Below are 17,074 nucleotides of genomic sequence, written 5' to 3' on the forward strand. Positions count from 1 at the left end.
GCTCGGCAGGCGGCGGTAAATCCGGGTTTGCGGTCGCTTGAGGAAGCTGCCGGTGGTCTCTGCTGCGCACCCCGAGCCCTGAGAACCATGCAGATGTCCTACGCCATCCGGTGCGCTTTCTACCAGCTGCTACTGGCCGCGCTTATGCTGGTGGCAATGTTGCAGCTGCTCTACCTGTCGCTGTTGTCCGGACTGCACGGGCAAGAGGAGCAAGACCAATATTTTGAATTCTTCCCCCCTTCCCCGCGGTCTGTGGACCAGGTTAAGGTGCTGCTCCGCACCGCGCTGGCCTCTGGAGGCGTACTAGACTCTAGCGGCGATTACCGAGTCTACAGGGGACTGCTGAAGACCACCATGGACCCCAACGATGTGATCCTGGCCACGCACGCCAGCGTGGACAACCTGCTGCACCTCTCGGGTCTGCTGGAGCGCTGGGAAGGCCCACTGTCCGTGTCGGTGTTCGCGGCCACCAAGGAGGAGGCGCAGCTGGCCACGGTGCTGGCCTACGCGCTGAGCAGCCACTGCCCCGACATGCGCGCCAGGGTCGCCATGCACCTCGTGTGCCCCTCGCGTTACGAGGCCGCTGTACCGGACCCCCGCGAGCCAGGCGAGTTTGCCCTGCTGCGGTCCTGCCAGGAGGTCTTTGACAAGCTAGCCAGGGTAGCCCAGCCCGGGATCAATTATGCGCTGGGCACCAATGTCTCCTACCCCAATAACCTGCTGAGGAATCTGGCTCGTGAGGGGGCCAATTATGCCCTGGTGATCGACGTGGACATGGTGCCCAGCGAGGGGCTGTGGAGAAGCCTGCGAGAAATGTTGGATCAGAGCAACCAGTGGGGAGGCACAGCACTGGTGGTGCCTGCCTTCGAGATCCGGCGAGCCCGCCGCATGCCCATGAGCAAAACCGAGCTACTGCAGCTATACCAGGTGGGCGAGGTGCGGCCCTTCTATTATGGGCTGTGTACACCCTGCCAGGCGCCCACCAACTACTCCCGCTGGGTCAACCTGCCAGAAGAGAGCTTGCTGAGACCTGCCTACGTGGTGCCTTGGCAGGACCCGTGGGAGCCTTTCTACGTGGCTGGAGGCAAGGTGCCCCCCTTCGACGAGCGCTTTCGGCAGTACGGCTTCAATCGGATCAGCCAGGTGCCGATCAGGGAGAGGGCAGGGAAGTGGGCAGGAGGAATGATGGGGTCAGGGCTCTATGAGGAGTGACCCTGGATGGAAAGGGGGCACTGTAGCAAGGGGGATCATTGTTCAGGTAGTAGCTGGACGATGTGGAAGATCCAAGATGCCTCTAGAAGGATGAGGAAGATGGTGGCTTTAGGGACATTAGTCTGGGTCCTGGGAATGTCATCAAACGTTGCTGACCTGTCTTTCCTCCTATAGGCCTGTGAGCTGCACGTGGCAGGGTTTGATTTCGAGGTGCTGAACGAAGGATTCCTGGTTCATAAGGGCTTCAAAGAAGCCTTGAAGTTCCACCCCCAAAAGGAGGCTGAGAATCAGCACAATAAGATCCTTTACCGCCAGTTCAAACAGGAGTTGAAGACCAAGTACCCCAACTCTCCCCGTCGCTGCTGAGACCTTCCCTCCCCTAGTCTGAAAAGTCTCAGCCTCCTCGCTCCACAGGCCGCCCCTCAGGCCTGACTGGGGTAAGAAATGTCACTCCACTTTACAGAGGTAGCTGTGGTGTTGGAACACTGGACTTGAATATGGAGTGCTGGGATCCAGTCCTAGCTTTTCCACTAACTAGCTATGTGGCCTTGAGCAAATCCCTTACCTCTCTGAGCCTCAGTTACCCTGTCTGTAAAAAGGGAGGTGAGATACCTACCTCACAGAACTGTTGGGAGGCTCAGATGAGATGCTATATGTGAAAACATTCTGTAAGCTTCGTACAAATGTGAAGTATTAATATTATTACAGTATTATTATTGTTGTTATTATTATTGTTATTATTATTAACAATCTTGGGTGGGTGGGCCATAGGAAAACAAAAAGTATTGAATGGGACAGCTGAGAAGTCTGAGATGGGCTTTTGGAGGTGCAGAATTTAGTTCTTAGCTCTTGTGCATAAGCCTAAACTTCCTGATTCTCCCAGGCTCCCACCCTCGGGGGCTCGGGAGGAGAAAAGGGTCTACAGGCTTCGTGGGTGATAGTCTGATCTGTACCCTCTACATAGGCCAGGCTGGATATTTGCCTATCGATGACAGTGTGTAAATAAATGAGTGTTCACACCCACAGCTGACTCCGTTACTCTCCTGAGCTTGGGGGGAGGGCGGGTACTCCCCTTGCACGCTGTGGGGAGGTGGCTGCCGACCGATGGGCGCCGACCGCAAACCAAGGACCTGCAGTGCTCTTCTCTCTGCTCTTCGCTCCAGGCCGAAGGCCTGTGTGAATGTTCACTGGTTGCTATGGGGACTGGCTTCGGTATCCCAGCATACTTTGGCCCCAGCTGTCCAATTGTGAGCTCCCTCAACGGGCGCCTCCTGATGACTCACACGGAAGCGCCGACAAGCCCCGCCTCCCGGAGAAGAGGGCCCTGCGCAGTGCTTCCGGGAGCCGGGCGGCCGCGGCCAGAACCGGTAGCTCTTGGCATTTCTCAAGGAGTCTCGGACGAGAGGCCGGAGACCCTACTCCCTGCGGTGCGTATCGCCATACCCGGCTCCTGGTTCGACATCTCCGGTTAGTCGGTCGGAGTCAACACAGTCTCCTCCCTGGCCCAAGCGAAAACTAAGCCGGCCTGACGCGTGCGAGGCCGAGTGCTGTCGCGGAAGACCCCGCGGTTTTCTGGCCGGCGCCAGCGCATCTGGGGACAGAGCAGGGCGGGAGACTCCGGCAGCGTCGCGGAGAGGCCTATTCGGGAGTGGGGAGTGATCCGCCTTCCCTGGAGGCCTGCTCTCGAGGAACTTGCAGTCTGAAAAGATAAATTGCATGAGCACAGTCCTTGACAGTGCCTTTTCATCGTGTACCCCCTGCGGTCTTTACAATACTCAGAGCAGGGATGGTTTTCCACTTTCTGCACCTGGGGCAAGGAGGGAGGTTGTGATTTAATTTACCTCGGAGCCAGAGTCAGCTGGAGGAGAGTTTGCTCTAAGAAGTAGGACTTAAGGTGCGTCTTACAGAGTAAATGTAAGTACTTAGTAGTGAAGAGGAATTGCAAATGTTGGGGACAGGCCCAAGAATGGGAAAGGGGAGTCTGGTTACAGAACTGAGATTTTTTTAGGTCAGGTTCAACTCATTGGTGAAATCATTGACTAAACACCACATATTACACACTGCTTGATTTCATGTCAAGGAAAGTTTGCTGCCACTACAGGGACCTGGGGCTACCAAGAAGTCAAATTCCTACCCAACAAAAGTTTATTTTGTTTAATTTTACATTTGTATGTTTTCCAGTCACCAAGTGAACTAGTACTGCAAGAGGGGAATAAGGTGCATAAGCAGCCCCCGCCCTGGCAAGGTTCACAGACTAAGAGGACAGACATGAGAACTGGCAAATACAAAAACAGAGACGACTTTTTGGAGGGAGTAGTGTCTATACTATTCTAAAGGACTGCAAAGCAGTGTGCAGAGACGTTGGGAGGACATCACAGTGAAATACAACAGAAGCCCTATGGAGGCAGAGGTTACTTGCTGAGGACTGTTTAATCTTCCTCTTAGTTGATTTCTTGGCACCATTTGCCACTTCTTCCTTCTGAAATCCTCTTTCTCCATCCATGACTTCGGGTTTTTCCCCTTTGGAAGGGTCTCCTTATCTGCCCTTGTGAGACCCTGGGAGTTCCAGCACGGACCTCTTCTCACACCATACATTCTGCCTTGTTGATGGTGTCCTTTCCCATGGCCTGAAGAACCTGCTATAAATAGTGATGACCAAATCTCTGCAGCCCAGCTTTCTTGCTGAGGCATGAAACCATGTGATCATAACTCTTCCCTTTGTCTTATTTCTCTTCACATGTTACTCACTTTGCCTGGAATGTTCTCTTTCGATCAGCTCAGCTCACCTATCTGGACCAGGTCCCTTATGTCACCTAGTCTTAACTCTCTTCACCTTACCTCCTGGGGACTTTTAGGTTCCTTGAGGTCAAAGACCACTTCTGTCTGTCAGTTACAGTTGTGTCCTGGCACCTACTATAGCCTTTGATGGTGCCTAGCATATATTAGGTGCTCAATAAATAGTAGACGAGTGACCAAAAAGAATGCTTAGCGACATTCATTGTTGCAGAGAGGTCCATTGAGATAAGCATTGCAGATAATGGCATTAGCCACAAGGAAGCTGTTAGTTAACCCTACAGAATCAGTTCAGAAGACAGTGATGGATATAGAAACAGATCAAACAACTGGGGAATGAAAGTAGGAGCAGTGGGTCAGCTCCGTGGCCTAGAGGTTAAGGCAGCCAAATCCCATGTGACCAACCTGCAGTTCAAGTCCCAGAGCAGTGGTAGATGCATGTACATGCATGCCCAAAATCCTGGCAGGAGAAAAGATTGCAGTGTGACCATGCCTCACTGGGGAGTACTTGTTTCTCTGTCTTTCTGGTGAGTGTATCATGCCCTTTGGCAAATGAGGAAAAAAAAAGAACAGCAAGTATGCACAAGTCTTTGAAAAGCAAACGTGAAGTGGAGAACAGGGAGTGATTATGTAGAATGAGTGAGGATTTGTGTTTCTGTTTTTTCTTTTCTTTTCACTTCCTTTCTTTTCTTTTCCTTCCTTCCTACCTTTCTTCCTACCTTCCTACCTACCAGAGTGTGTGTACACTTACCAGAGAGAAAAAGCACCTCCCAGTGGAGCGTAGGGGATCACCACTATCCTTTTCCTCTATCCAGCCTGTCAGGATTTGGGGCTCAAACACACGTGCACGCACACACACACACACTTTTTCAAGCTGCCATGGCCAAGATTTGAATTGTGGTCAGCTATGTGGGATCCAGCCCCCTATGCACTGGGCTTAACTGCTGTGCTGTAGGACCGGCCCTCTGCTTTTTATTAATAGTAGAGAATATCTGAGCACATTTAAAGTTTCATGGGAAGATGCCTGACAAGAGGGAGAAACTGAAGACACAAGGAAAACAGCACTGGTGATCTGAAGTGCCTGGGGAAGCAGGAGGAGATGGGATCTGGCCCAGAGCGCAGTGAAAGACCAGAGGGTTGTAGTGTTATCAGGCAGAGGATCGAAGTGCATTGGAGGCAGAAGGAGCAACACAGGGCCCAGAGCGCAGTGAAAGACCAGAGGGTTGTAGTGTTATCAGGCAGAGGATCGAAGTGCATTGGAGGCAGAAGGAGCAGCACAGGCAGAGAGGAGGTGGAAGTGCAAGAACTGGGCTTAGATGAAGGAGCTGGCTGGGTGAAGGAGCTAGACTTGGAGTTCAAGTGCAGTCTGTGAAGGACTTTTTAAAAGCCCTGGTCAGAAGTTAGGGCCAAGTCCCATAGGCAGTGGGGAGCCTGCCATTGGGTTTTCCCATCTATAGAATATCGCCTTGGCCAACATTCCCAGGATTGGGATCCCCCAGGATTATCCAAGGACAATAGCATTTCCACTGCTCCTAGGCTTCTGTGGGGGGTGCAGATGGCCATTTCCACCCTTACCACCCAGAGTGGCTGTTTCTGGCTGTTCTCGCCTACGGTCAGGATTGGTTCACCTCTCTGCTTGAAACTCTCACTCTGAGCTGAGGGTAGTGGTGAGTGATGGTGCCACCCTTCTCCCAGAGCCCAGATGCCCGTCCAGCCTCCAAACAAAGACACAGAAGAGATGGAAGTGGAGGGTGACTCAGCCACCGAGATGAATGGGGACGAGGAAGAGAGCGAAGAGGAACGGAGCGGCAGCCAGACCGAGTCAGAAGAGGAGAGTTCAGGTGAGCCCCCACGCACACGCCCCCACCCACACGTACACACTCACTCACCCACACCCGTGTGCCTGCCCGCTCCTCTCCAGAGCCGGCCCTGATTGGCCTCTCGTCCCAGAGATGGACGACGAGGACTATGAGCGGCGCCGCAGCGAGTGTGTCAATGAGATGCTGGATCTGGAGAAGCAGTTCTCAGAGCTGAAGGAGAAGTGAGTGTGAGGACATCTCGGGCTGGTTGCTCCGGTACCTGGGGTGGGGAGGCGGTGGGTCTGGTGCCTGGCAGGGGTGCTGGCTGCCCAGGATCCAAGTGCCTGACCCTGGCCTGCCACAGGACAGGCGCTTGGCAGCTGTTTGCCCCAGAGCGACAGCGGAGCCGTGGTTACACGGCTGCCTTTTTACCTCCCAGGTTGTTCAGGGAACGACTGAGTCAGCTGCGGTTACGGCTGGAGGAAGTAGGGGCTGAAAGAGCTCCTGAATACACTGAACCTCTTGGGGGGCTGCAGCGGAGCCTCAAGATTCGTATTCAGGTGGCAGGTCTGTGGGCTTCCCTGTGCCCTGTTCCCTTCCCAGGACCACGGTTCTCTGTCTCCTTCCTCTCATCCCTGCCCTACCTCACGCTATTCTCCTGGTCCTCCTTTTTGGGGCCCTCAGCCAAGCAAGGCCCCCTCCTTCCTCCTTCTGCAGGGATCTACAAGGGCTTCTGTCTGGATGTAATCAGGAATAAGTATGAGTGTGAGCTGCAGGGAGCCAAACAGCACTTGGAGGTGAGCCTGGCTGGATGCCTGTGCAGGGGGTGGGCAAGGCCCATGCTACCTGGCTGAGCCGCGCCCCCTCCTGCAGAGCGAGAAGCTGCTGCTGTATGACACACTGCAGGGGGAGCTGCAGGAGCGGATCCAGAGATTGGAGGAGGACCGCCAGAGCCTGGACATTAGCTCTGGTAAGGGCTGGCCCCACCTGCCACCCACCTGAGGCCTAGCTCTGTCAACACCTGCTCCTCTGGACCTCAGCTTCCTGGCTGCTGGGCTAAGAATGGGCCTAGCTCAGTGCCTGGCACACAGTGGAGGCCTGGGTAGAGGCTCTCTTTGCTCCTGCTCTGCTCTCTTTCCAGAGAGCTCTCTCCTCCCCAGAACGGGGATTGTTGGTCTGTCTTGCCCACACATCCAGTAGCCACAGTCTCCACTTTGACCACAGCACTCATGTTCAAATAGGTCTTGGGGAGACAGAAATTGTCATCATCCCACTGTCAACTAAACAAATGAAACAGGCTCACAGAAGTTCTGTGGCCTCTTTCATAGGGCTTCCAGCCCCAGGTCCAGGGTTCCGTTCACTGCTTTGGGTGGTGAGGGAGGTGAGGCTGGGCTGGCTGGCCCATGTGGGAGGCAGAAGCTACAGGTGCGAGAACCTATGGGCAACAACCCTGACCCTTACTCTGGGCCTCGGGCACAGAGTGGTGGGATGACAAACTGCACTCCAGAGGAAGCTCAAAGACCTGGGACTCCTTGCCACCCAGCAAGAGGAAGAAGGCACCTCTCGTTTCTGGTATCCTTCCACCCAACGTGGCCTGAAACTGGGCTGGATGTCTGGGTCAGCTCTAGGCCTAGGGGAGGGCTTTGGGCAGCCAGACTAGACACTTTGATGGTCATCTGGTGTACTTGACCATGTCCAGGCAAATCTAGCTGTCAGGAATTTCTTGTGGGGTCCCTGGGTCTCCCCTAGGGTGTTAGACCAGGGAAAAATAGAAACATCAGTTCATTCTCTTGCTATAACTTCCTGAATGAGGTTCTGCCTTTGAGACCTTTCTTGCTTCCTGTAGTCTCTGATGCCATCACAGTGTATCCCAGGCTTTCTCGCCCCTGTGCCTTTGCTCACTGTCCACCGTCCTCTTAGAACTCCTGCTTGTCAAAGCCTGTCCAGTGTGCCTTTCAGACATTACCACCCCTGTGCAGCTTCTCCTGGTCTTTTCCCAAATGCTTGGGGTTTCCCTCTCCTCTGCACCCCATGCCCTACCCTGAGGTGCCCCCATCCCAGAGGGGACTAGCTACCTCTGCCTACCTTTAGCAGGAGCCTCTTCCGTCCAGGTCTCAGTGTGCCCTCATCCCTCCTGCACCTCCCAAGGCCATTCTCATGGTAGCATTCCCTCTGTTGTGCTGCAGGATGATACCTGCAGAGAGGGGAGGGGGTTGCCTGCAGAGAGGGTGGTAACTTGAGCAAATGGGAGGTGAGGGTGTGGCCCTGGAGGGGGTTGTGCAAGGCCACAGGAGGGTTGTTTCAGAATGAAAGGGACCCAAGTCTGTCTTTAGATGGGGAAGAGGCCAGATGAAGAGAGGGCGAGACAGAATGGAAGGAGGAATGACCCTAAGAGGTGGGGTAGGCAGCAGACTTGGAGAAAGGAGGTTGAGCTGAAGTTCCCTGCCCTCCATGGACTCAATGACATCCCAGGGGCCAAGAGGTAGGATAGGAAGCCTGAATTTGAGCCCAAGTTCTCAGCTCCCTCTCCACACTATCCACTACACCACCTTCCTGCAGTGACTGGTGGGTGGCAATGCCACCTGGAACTCCCAGGACTAGTTCCCCGCCACCTCCACTGGACTTCATACTTCCTTGACCCCTGCTGTAGGCCCTTACATCGTGTACATGCTGCAGGAGATCGATATCCTGGAGGACTGGACGGCTATCAAAAAGGTGGGTCCAGGGGCCAGCAGTTAGTGTAATGGCTGTGTCGCTGAACTCCCATGTAGCCAACTGCGGTTCGAGTCCCAAACCCAGTGGCTTAAAACTCATGCAGGGCGCGTGTGCGTGCGTGCACAAGATCCTGAGAGAATGGAGGAGGAGGGATTACAGCGTGGCCATGCCCCCAAGGGATGATTTCTCGCTTTCTAGCTCTCTGTCTCTCTTTGTCTTTCTGGTGAGCACTCACACTCTATAGCAAAACGTTTCCAAAAAAAAAAAAAGGTGAGGCCAGAGGCCAACAGGTGGCATGGTGGTTAAGGTGCTGGACTCCCACATGGCCAACAATGGTTCTAGTCCTGGACCCAGCAGCTTGAAAATCACACTAGGCTCATATACATGTGTACCAAAATCCCAGGAGAAGAATAGAGGAGACGGGATTGCAGCGTGGCCTTCCACGCCAAGGATGGGGGTTGGAGTGTGGTCATTTCTCGCTTTCCCGTCCTCGGTAAGCACACACTCCTATGGCAAATCCTTTGGGGGGGTAGTCCGCTGTTGCTTATGTTCCTTGGCCTGTCTCAGGACAGGAGCTGCCAGTTTAAGTACCCAGGCTGGGCTTCCTGAGGGGCTAAGGAATTATCTTAGCCCATGGCAGCCCTGCTTGTAGCCCAGGTTTCCTGGCACTCCAATCCACTCACAAGTCCTCTTTTTGCTCAAGGCTGCCCTGAAAGAAGACCATGTAGTCTGAGTTAGCCCCTTCCTTGTTCCAGGGCGGGTTTTGATGGGGTGGAAGGGAGGCAGGACAGCAGCTGGCCTGGCTGGGCCTGGCAGGACACATAGAGCTTCTCCTGAAAGGGTCTTGGGCTCTGCAGCCCTCCACCCCAGAGGCCGATGTGTGTGTGTTGGAGGGTCACCCAGGCTGGAGCTGGGCTCTCAGGGCCACTTCTTCTCACCCACCCAGGCTAGGGCAGCTGTGTCCCCTCAGAAGAGAAAATCTGAAGGTAAGAACCACAGGGGTCACACTGTCTCCCCTCCCTTCTCATTCACCAAACGTCTCCCTCTCACCAAGCGTCCAGGAAAGGAGCCCAGAGAGAGGCAGCGGTCGTGTCAGAATGGGGCCTGTGGCAGGTGGCATGGTGGTTAGAGATGCTAGATTCCCACATGGCCAGACTGGTTCAAGTCCTGGACCTGGCAGCTTGCTTTCTCACTTTCTCTCTTTGTCCCTCTCTGGTTAAATTTAAATAAATAAAGTTAAATAATTTTTAAAGAATGAATCAGGGGCCTAAGGAAGTTAAGACAGCCTAGGTTTGAGGGCCTGGTGGGAGTCTGGGGAGCAGTTGCCATGGTAGACATGGGGAAGCCCTGAGTTGATGGAACTCAGCAATACTGGAGATGGGCTGGAGCCCCGGCCAGCACTGGGTGGTCAGTGTGGGCTGGGATGCTGAGTCCCACGGATGAAGCTGTGGAGCTACCCCAGAGGCCCTGGGAAGGCCTGTCCTGTGCGAGATGGAGGCTGCTTCCCTAGGTCACCCGCATGAAGCGCTGCCTCCCTCTTGTTCTGCTTCCTCTCGCCTTCCTCTCACTTCCCTTCCCACGCACCCACAGGACCATGACCCTGCTGTTCACCGTTGGGGTTTCTCGGAACATGCTCCAGTCCTAGGATTCACGTTCTGCTGCAGAAAGGGAGACCGACAGGGCCTTCAGGCTGCCCAGTGGCTCCCCGTGCTGCTGCTAGGTCTCCAGGCAGCTGTCACTGAGCTGGATTCCTCTGCCCTCTGTGAGTCCTGCACAGCTGTGGCCCCAGAGCAGCCATGGCCAGGCAAGACTGTCATCTCCAGTCCTGGCCAGTCCCCCACCTCCACCTCTTGAAGATCAGCCTCCTCGCTGTCCCCTGACAAGCTGGTTGCCATCCTTGGCCAAAGTGATGTCCTTTTTGCAGACTTTGGACCTTGGCTCTCTAGCTGCTGAGCCAGAGAGCTGAGCCCACTGTGGAGAGCTCTGAGCCAGAAATCCTAACTGGGAGCTTGTTCATCCTTCCTGGAGCTGGAGGTGAGAAGCCAGGCTCCCCAGGCTTTCTTAGGCCTATGCCTGGTATCTGCCTCCCAGGTTATGAGAACTGGAATTAAAACTTCCTCTCCTGGGACTCTGATGTGACCTGTGTGTGTCTGATTTACTTCACAAGGGAATCGGGGCTTCTGAGGGAAGTGGCTGGCACTCTTCTGGGGTTCCTGCAGTGTAATTCCTTCTCTCATGACACGGAAAGTTGGGGTACTAGGGGGGGTACAGGCTGAGGGAGAGGAGCTGGGCCCTAGGACCACCCAGGGCTAGTGAGCGGAGTTGAAAAACATGTCGCAGGATGAGCTTGAGGCCTTGGGTGGGGAGGGGACTGGTGCGGTGCTTGGAGACCGGGTCATGTCTGCACCTGCCCCAGCCGCTTGGCAGATTGGCAAGGCAGGCTGGCAGGGCCTGTGCGCGTGGGAGGCAGCCGGCAGCAGCGCCATGTGTTGACGACCTCACAGCCAGACTCCCCCCTGCTTAGCTCTGAGTGTCAGAACCACCCCCAGAACCTCAGTTAAGCAAAGGGGTTGGTTTCCATGGAGACATGGCATCATTTTTCCATAGCAACCTGAAATCCCAAAGCCCAGGTTAGGCTCAGGAATGAGTCATCTGTGACCAGTAGGGGGTGCTCTTCCATAAGGCTGACCCCCAAGGCAGTGGGCAGATGAGCAACTGACCACAGACTTAAAGATGGCCCAAGGGGAAGGTTTGGGCCTTTGGTAACTGAGTCGGGTTCAGCTTAACCCATTCGCACCCACGTGTGTGATTGGAGGGGTCCAATAAGGCTGCAGGAAGCACTGTGGAGGTGGTACCCCACAGCTAGAGCCCTCCGAGCAGCGTAGCACAGAAGGGATCCCTGCTCTGGAGGCTGGGCCTGGAACAGAGAGCAGCGTGCACTAGTCGGATTGAGTGGACACACAAGAGTTAACTGTGGGGTGTGACAGGGCGAACCGCCCTCAGGAAGTGTTACTCACCGCTGGGAATGTGCCTTGTGCCTTGGGGGCTGGATTCTCTTCCTGAGTCCAGAGAAGCTGAAGAAGCCCCAGCCATGGAAGCCCCTGGGGAGCAAGCAGCAGGCCCTCTTGGAGCCTCCAGCCCACCCAGCTTTACTCCTGGGCACCTGGAGAGAGAAAAGTTAGTGAAGTTGGAAAGGTAGCTGGGTGGGGCGGGGAGGGACAGCAAGAGCAGTCTGTCCCGGAGCAGAGGAGGTTCGAGGCCCAGTAGAAAGGGAGAAGGGGTATTCAAGGGTCCTAGCCCCTGGCCCTCAGCTCAGGTCTGGGTGTCTACCCCCAGGCCAGCCCAGGACCCCCTGTACGACGTGCCCGACGCTGGTGCGAGGCAGGCAGGTGGGCCCCAGCGGCCCGGGCGTGCTGTCAGCCTGCGGGAGCGCCTGCTGCTCACCCGGTCCGTGTGGCTGCAGCTGAGGGCCAACGCTGCAGCTGCTCTGCATGTGCTGAGGACTGAGCCTCCAGGGGTGAGTCTTGTCCCCTTCGGGGACTGACTGGCTGGGCAGGGAGGGTGGCCGGCCGCTGAGGACCTGAGCCTCCTGACCCTGTCCACTTGCAGACGTTCCTGGTGCGGAAATCTAACACCCGCCAGTGCCAAGCCCTGTGTGTGCGGCTGCCTGATGCCAGTGGCCCCTCCTTTGTCTCCAGCCACTACATCCAGGAGGGTCCAGGTGGTGAGAGAGGCTGACCAGGCACCAAGGGGTGGAAGCTGACAGTGAGGGAGGGGGATCCCCAGAGAACGACCTCACTTTCCGTCTCTCAGGCGTCTCTTTGGAGGGCTCGGAACTCGTATTCCCAGACTTGGTCCAGCTCATCTGTGCCTACTGCCACACCCGGTGAGTCTGCCTGCGGGGTGCCCGGTGGCTATGGGCCTCGCTCTCTGTGACAGCCTGTCTTCTCCACCCCTGAGACCCGACCCGGGCATCCGTGGCTCCTGACTGCACTCCCTTCTCTGCTTCAGGGACATCCTTCGCCTCCCCCTACAGCTCCCTCGAGCCATCCACCAGGCAGCCACCCACAAGGAGCTGGAGGCCATCTCCCACCTGGGCATTGGTAAGGGCTCTCCTGCCACCTGTTGCGCAGATGGACAGGCAAAGACTGAGAGGGGAGAGGAGGCACGCTGGCAGTCTGGTTCCTCCTCTCACTGCACAGCAGGAGCTGGGGTACTGTGACTTGGGGTCTAGGTTGGGTGGGGGGCTGGGCCCTGGACCACCCAGTGCTGGTGAGCAGAGTTGGAGGTAACGTGTCACAGGCTGAGCACAGCCTGTTCTTGGTGGGGCCCCCTCCCCTGACCAACCCCTAGGCCCTGATTGGTTTCTCTCTCTAGAGTTCTGGGGCTCTTCCCTCCACACCAAGACTCAGCGAGGCCCATCCGATGGCCCACCACTGCCCCGGCTCAAGGCCCGGTCCCCTCAAGAACTGGACCAGGGCACTGGAGCTGCCCTGTGCTTTTTCAACCCCCTATTCCCAGGGGACCTGGGCCCCACTAAGCGGGAGAAATTCAAGAGGAGCTTCAAAGTACGTGTGTCCACAGAGACCTCCAGCCCCCTGTCTCCACCTGCCGTGCCGCCTCCCCCAGTCCCAGTGCTACCAGGGACAGCCCCCAACCAGATGGAAAAGCTACCCGCTCGCCAATTGCTGCGGAGGGAGAGCTCAGTAGGGTATCGTGTGCCCGGGAGCACGGGACCCAGCCTCCCACCTCTGCCCTCCCTCCAAGAGGTAGACTGTGGCTCCCCCAGCAGCTCTGAGGAGGAGGGAGTGCCAGGGTTCCGGGGGAGCCCAGCGACCTCACCCTGCCTGGGCCGCAGGCGGCCCCTGCTTCGGTCCATGAGTGCTGCCTTCTGTTCTCTGCTGGCGCCAGAGCGGCAGGTGGGCCGGGCAGCCGCAGCACAGAAGCAGGACCGACACACAGCCGTGGGCCAGCTGGTACAGGACCTACTGACCCAGGTGCGGGCCGGTCCCGAGCCCCAGGAGCTACAAGGCATCCGCCAGGCACTCAGCCGGGCCCGGGCCATGCTGAGTGCGGAGCTGGGTCCTGAGAAACTGCTGCCGTCCACGAGGCTGGGTAAGGCCTTTTGCCCACACTTGGTTCTGCCCTGTCTTTCCCTGAATCCAGCTCTATAGCACCCCCCTATCATCCTTTCCAGAGTGCCAGCCTGTCTGTGATTCTGTTCTGCTTTACAAACCTCCCTTATTTCACTACCGTTTGAATGAATCCAGTCCCTGCCTCTCTCCCCACATGCCCATCTCAGCCAGGTTCCTCCTGCTTTTCCTGTCTGTCCTCAGGACTCTGCCCCTTCTCCCTGTGCTCCCAGGCTGTGCTCCACACACACCCTTCCCCCCACTTCCCCTGACCCTGATGGCCCCTCTCTGGCAGAACACGTCCTGGAGAAGTCGCTGCATCGCTCTGTGCTCAAGCCTCTCCGGCCCATCCTGGCAGCGCGCCTGCAGCGCAGGCTTTCTGCGGATGGCTCCCTGGGCCGCTTGGCTGAGGGCTTCCGCCTGGCCCGGGCCCAGGGCCCTGGAGCCTTTGGGTCCCACCTGAGCCTGCCCTCCCCATTGGAGATGGAGCAAGTGCGCCAGAAGCTGCTGCAGCTGCTTGGCACCTATTCACCAAGTGCTCAGGTCAAGCGGCTCCTGCAAGCCTGCAAACTGCTCTACACAGTCCTGAGGACCCATGCAGGTATTGTCCCCTCCGGAGTCACAGGCAAGCCCTCCACCCCCAGGGAAAGGCTCCCAGGACTCTGGGACAGCAGGAGATCCAGGCTCCCATCTCACAGATGGTGAAATGGAGGCCCAGAGAGAGGGCCTCCTTCTCCGGAGCCCTTCAGCCCAATTGAGATCACATTGCCTAGGCCCTGGCAGGAAGAGGGGAGGAATGATGTCTAAAATAAGGAGTAAACTCTCACCTGGGGGCTGGGCCTCAGGGGGGCCTGAAGCTTCCCCCTCATCTTGTCCCCATAGGGGAGGGCGCTGGTGCTGATGAGTTCCTGCCGCTGCTGAGCCTTGTCCTGGCCCAGTGCAACCTTCCCGAGCTGCTGCTGGAGGCTGAGTACATGTCGGAGCTGCTGGAGCCCACCCTACTCACCGGGGAGGGTGAGGTACCCCCACTTCACCTCCCCTCTGCTATGTGGGTCCTGAGGCAGCAGGGAAGGGGAGAGGGAGCAGGCCACCCCACACCGAGCCTGAGCTGCATCCTTGCTCCTTGCGTCCCAGGTGGCTACTACCTGACCAGTCTCTCTGCCAGCCTGGCCCTGCTGAGTGGGCTGGACCAGACCCACAGCCTCCCCCTGAGCCCCTCGCAGGAGCTGCAGCGCTCGCTCAGCCTCTGGGAGCAGCGCCGCCTGCCTGCCACTCACAGCCTCCAGGTAACAGGACCCTTCCAGGCCATCACCTCAAACTGGTTAGACCCAGAACTACCCTGGTATCAGCCAGCAGAGTCCCCTCCTTTGCCCAGTGAGACCCAACAAGGGGAAAGGACTGGCCCTGTGTCACCTGCAGCAGAAGCAGCACCCTATCCAAATGTCAAAGCCAGTCTTTCTAGGGAAGAAAGACTGGGCCACATGCCCTGCCCCACACTGAGTACCGGGGGTGGGGGAGGAGACGTTCTTGAATCTTCCCAGAAACTCTGAAGTGGAAATGTTAAGTCCCAGTTTTACAGATGAGGAAACACACATGACATGGGGAAGGAAAGGGACACAGGTGGCGGGTTTGGGCTTCAGCCCATGCTCCCCTGACCCACCTGGGCTCAAGCCTGGGTGTCCTCAAAGCTGGATGCCTTCCCTGCCTTTCACCCTTCCCAGCTTTGGTAAGAGTCCAGACACTCTAGCCAGATCTTGAGTTCCAGGCCTGGCTCTACCATTCTTGGTTGGGGGAGCTTTGACAAGTTACCTTACCTCTCTGTTCCTCAATTTTCTCTCTGTAAAGTGGGAGTCAACTGCCTGGAGTTGACATGAGGATGAACTGAACTGGTGCGGCATCAGTGCTTAGGCACTGAATGAAGGGCCCTTCTAAGATGTCCTCACCTCCAGCCATGGCCCAACCACTCTCCCTGCCTCAGAGCTCCACCCCCACCTCCCCAAGCCACAAAGCTTTTGCCAATTTTCTACCACTGGCTTTATAGGACCCCCACCCCGACCCTGCCTGGCCTACACTAGTCCTCAGCTTTGGAGCCAGATTCACACTAGGCAGCGCTGAGCGCCTGTTTTTCCCTCTCCTCCTACAAAGCACCTCCTGCGAGTGGCCTATCAGGACCCCAGCAGTGGCTGTACCTCCAAGACCCTCGCTGTGCCTCCAGGGGCCTCGGTCGCCACCCTGAACCAGCTCTGTGCCACCAAGTTCCGAGTCACCCAGCCAGACACTTTCGGCCTCTTCCTGTATAAGGAGCAGGGCTACCATCAGCTGCCCCCTGGAGCCCTGGCCCACAGCCTGCCCACAGCCAGCTACCTGGTCTACCGTCAAGCAGAATGTCCTGCGACCCAGGGGGCTCCAGCGGAGGAGAGTGGTGGGCAGCCAGGAACAGGGAGCCAGGAGGAAGAAAACCGAGGCCTGGGAGATGGAGACTTTGGGGTCAAAGCCAGCCACACGGACAGTGAGGAAGAGCCTGCAACAACCAAGGAGAGGGAGGGTCAGGCCAGTGGAGACCCTGCTGAGCCAGGGGAACCAGAGGCTGGGGGAGGCCAGGCAGCAGAGGAGTAGGAGGTGCTGACAGAGCATCATGGGGCAGGGAGTGGGGGTGCCAGGAAGGCCCGTTCTAGCCATCACCCTTTGCTGCCACCATACCCTGGCCCTCCCCTGTGCCCCACCACCTCTGTCTGCCACTTATCTCCATGGGCCCACTGCTGGGTACAGTGTGGGACTGGCCACACCTGAGGGTTGGAATAAAGTCGAGGGGAGTGTGGGGCCCCAGGATGTGCCCCAGGCTCCTTGCCTCTTGTTCTGCCTGAGATTAGCCAGCTGCAGTGAGGAATGTGCCCAAATCCACCTGAGACCCAGCCTCCGGCACTGGGGGTGCTGTTCTGGCTCCTTCTGCACCTCCTCCAAGAGCACAGATGAGGCTGCTACTGCCAAGCAGCTCCCCCTACCCAGGCTGGAGGCTCCAACCACTCCTGGGTGTTAGGAGAATGCAAGGAGCAGGCAGATGGGCAGCAAAGGCTCTGGGCCCAGCCTGCCCCAGGCCCACTGGAGGACCTGCAGCTCTAAGCCTCAGCATCCTCTGTAAAGCGTCCTCATCTGTAAAACGGGGATACTATTGTTCCCCTGCTTGTCTTCCAGATGTTTCCAAGGGTCAAAATAGATTATTTTGTTACAATGCAGAGCTGAGAGAATGGAAGAGAGGTACCAGGGGCATTAGGACTCGGCATACCTGCTTTCTTCCTGGAGTCTGCTCCCTGCCGGACAGGGCTGTCCACCTGCCACCACTCCCTCGTTTAGTCCAGGGAAGATTGTTCCTCGAGATCAGGCCCTGGGGAAGGAAGCCCCATGTTTCAGTCTTTCCCTCAGATT

General features: G+C 56.9%; 3 protein-coding genes across 8 annotated transcripts; all 3 read left to right on the forward strand.

The window, feature by feature from the left end:
* The first annotated feature begins 6 nt into the window (after positions 1 to 6).
* On the forward strand, positions 7 to 2,237 carry B4GAT1 (beta-1,4-glucuronyltransferase 1). The gene is made up of 2 exons (XM_006171334.2): positions 7 to 1,143; positions 1,387 to 2,237. The coding sequence occupies exons 1-2, from the start codon at positions 88 to 90 to the stop codon at positions 1,576 to 1,578; spliced, it is 1,248 nt and encodes a 415-aa protein (XP_006171396.1). The 5' UTR covers positions 7 to 87; the 3' UTR covers positions 1,579 to 2,237.
* A 261-nt stretch (positions 2,238 to 2,498) lies between these two features.
* Positions 2,499 to 10,653, forward strand: BRMS1 (BRMS1 transcriptional repressor and anoikis regulator). 5 transcript variants are annotated; one of them, XM_006171338.3, is made up of 10 exons: positions 2,501 to 2,639; positions 5,701 to 5,846; positions 5,956 to 6,046; positions 6,244 to 6,371; positions 6,522 to 6,601; positions 6,678 to 6,774; positions 7,284 to 7,376; positions 8,455 to 8,519; positions 9,466 to 9,505; positions 10,110 to 10,240. In XM_006171338.3, exons 2-10 carry the CDS (start codon positions 5,708 to 5,710, stop codon positions 10,115 to 10,117), a joined length of 741 nt encoding a protein of 246 aa, XP_006171400.1. In that variant the 5' UTR covers positions 2,501 to 2,639; positions 5,701 to 5,707; the 3' UTR covers positions 10,118 to 10,240. The 5 variants fall into 5 exon arrangements, with proteins under 5 accessions (XP_006171398.1, XP_006171400.1, XP_014440815.1 ...); XM_006171336.3 differs by lacking the exon at positions 9,466 to 9,505 and having other exon boundaries at positions 2,499 to 2,639; positions 10,110 to 10,653; XM_014585329.2 differs by lacking the exons at positions 2,501 to 2,639; positions 9,466 to 9,505 and adding an exon at positions 2,690 to 3,126 and having other exon boundaries at positions 10,110 to 10,653.
* A 500-nt stretch (positions 10,654 to 11,153) lies between these two features.
* On the forward strand, positions 11,154 to 17,060 carry RIN1 (Ras and Rab interactor 1). Of its 2 annotated transcripts, none has more exons than XM_014585328.2 (10): positions 11,154 to 11,696; positions 11,856 to 12,036; positions 12,129 to 12,243; positions 12,333 to 12,405; positions 12,531 to 12,622; positions 12,897 to 13,634; positions 13,947 to 14,252; positions 14,534 to 14,699; positions 14,786 to 14,937; positions 15,797 to 16,060. In XM_014585328.2, the coding sequence occupies exons 1-10, from the start codon at positions 11,545 to 11,547 to the stop codon at positions 15,949 to 15,951; spliced, it is 2,130 nt and encodes a 709-aa protein (XP_014440814.1). In that variant the 5' UTR covers positions 11,154 to 11,544; the 3' UTR covers positions 15,952 to 16,060. The 2 variants fall into 2 exon arrangements, with proteins under 2 accessions (XP_014440814.1, XP_006171397.1); XM_006171335.3 differs by having other exon boundaries at positions 11,155 to 11,696; positions 14,534 to 14,665; positions 15,797 to 17,060.
* Positions 17,061 to 17,074: the final 14 nt, after the last annotated feature.

The sequence above is a fragment of the Tupaia chinensis genome, unplaced genomic scaffold, assembly GCF_000334495.1.
Source record: "Tupaia chinensis unplaced genomic scaffold, TupChi_1.0 Scaffold149501_1, whole genome shotgun sequence".
NCBI lineage: Eukaryota > Metazoa > Chordata > Mammalia > Scandentia > Tupaiidae > Tupaia > Tupaia belangeri.

Bases quoted from the DNA above. Each gene is read 5' to 3' on its own strand.
- B4GAT1 (XM_006171334.2), top strand. From the start codon at position 88: ATGCAGATGTCCTACGCCATCCGGTGCGCTTTCTACCAGCTGCTACTG. The intron at 1,144-1,386 runs GTGCCGATCAGG...TTCCTCCTATAG, and splicing joins GCTTCAATCGGATCAGCCAG to GCCTGTGAGCTGCACGTGGC.
- BRMS1 (XM_006171336.3), top strand. From the start codon at position 5,708: ATGCCCGTCCAGCCTCCAAACAAAGACACAGAAGAGATGGAAGTGGAG. The intron at 6,047-6,243 runs GTGAGTGTGAGG...TTTACCTCCCAG, and splicing joins TTCTCAGAGCTGAAGGAGAA to GTTGTTCAGGGAACGACTGA. The intron at 7,377-8,454 runs GTATCCTTCCAC...CCCCTGCTGTAG, and splicing joins GAAGGCACCTCTCGTTTCTG to GCCCTTACATCGTGTACATG.
- RIN1 (XM_006171335.3), top strand. From the start codon at position 11,545: ATGTGCCTTGTGCCTTGGGGGCTGGATTCTCTTCCTGAGTCCAGAGAA. The intron at 12,623-12,896 runs GTAAGGGCTCTC...TTCTCTCTCTAG, and splicing joins CATCTCCCACCTGGGCATTG to AGTTCTGGGGCTCTTCCCTC. The intron at 14,938-15,796 runs GTAACAGGACCC...CCTCCTACAAAG, and splicing joins CTGCCACTCACAGCCTCCAG to CACCTCCTGCGAGTGGCCTA.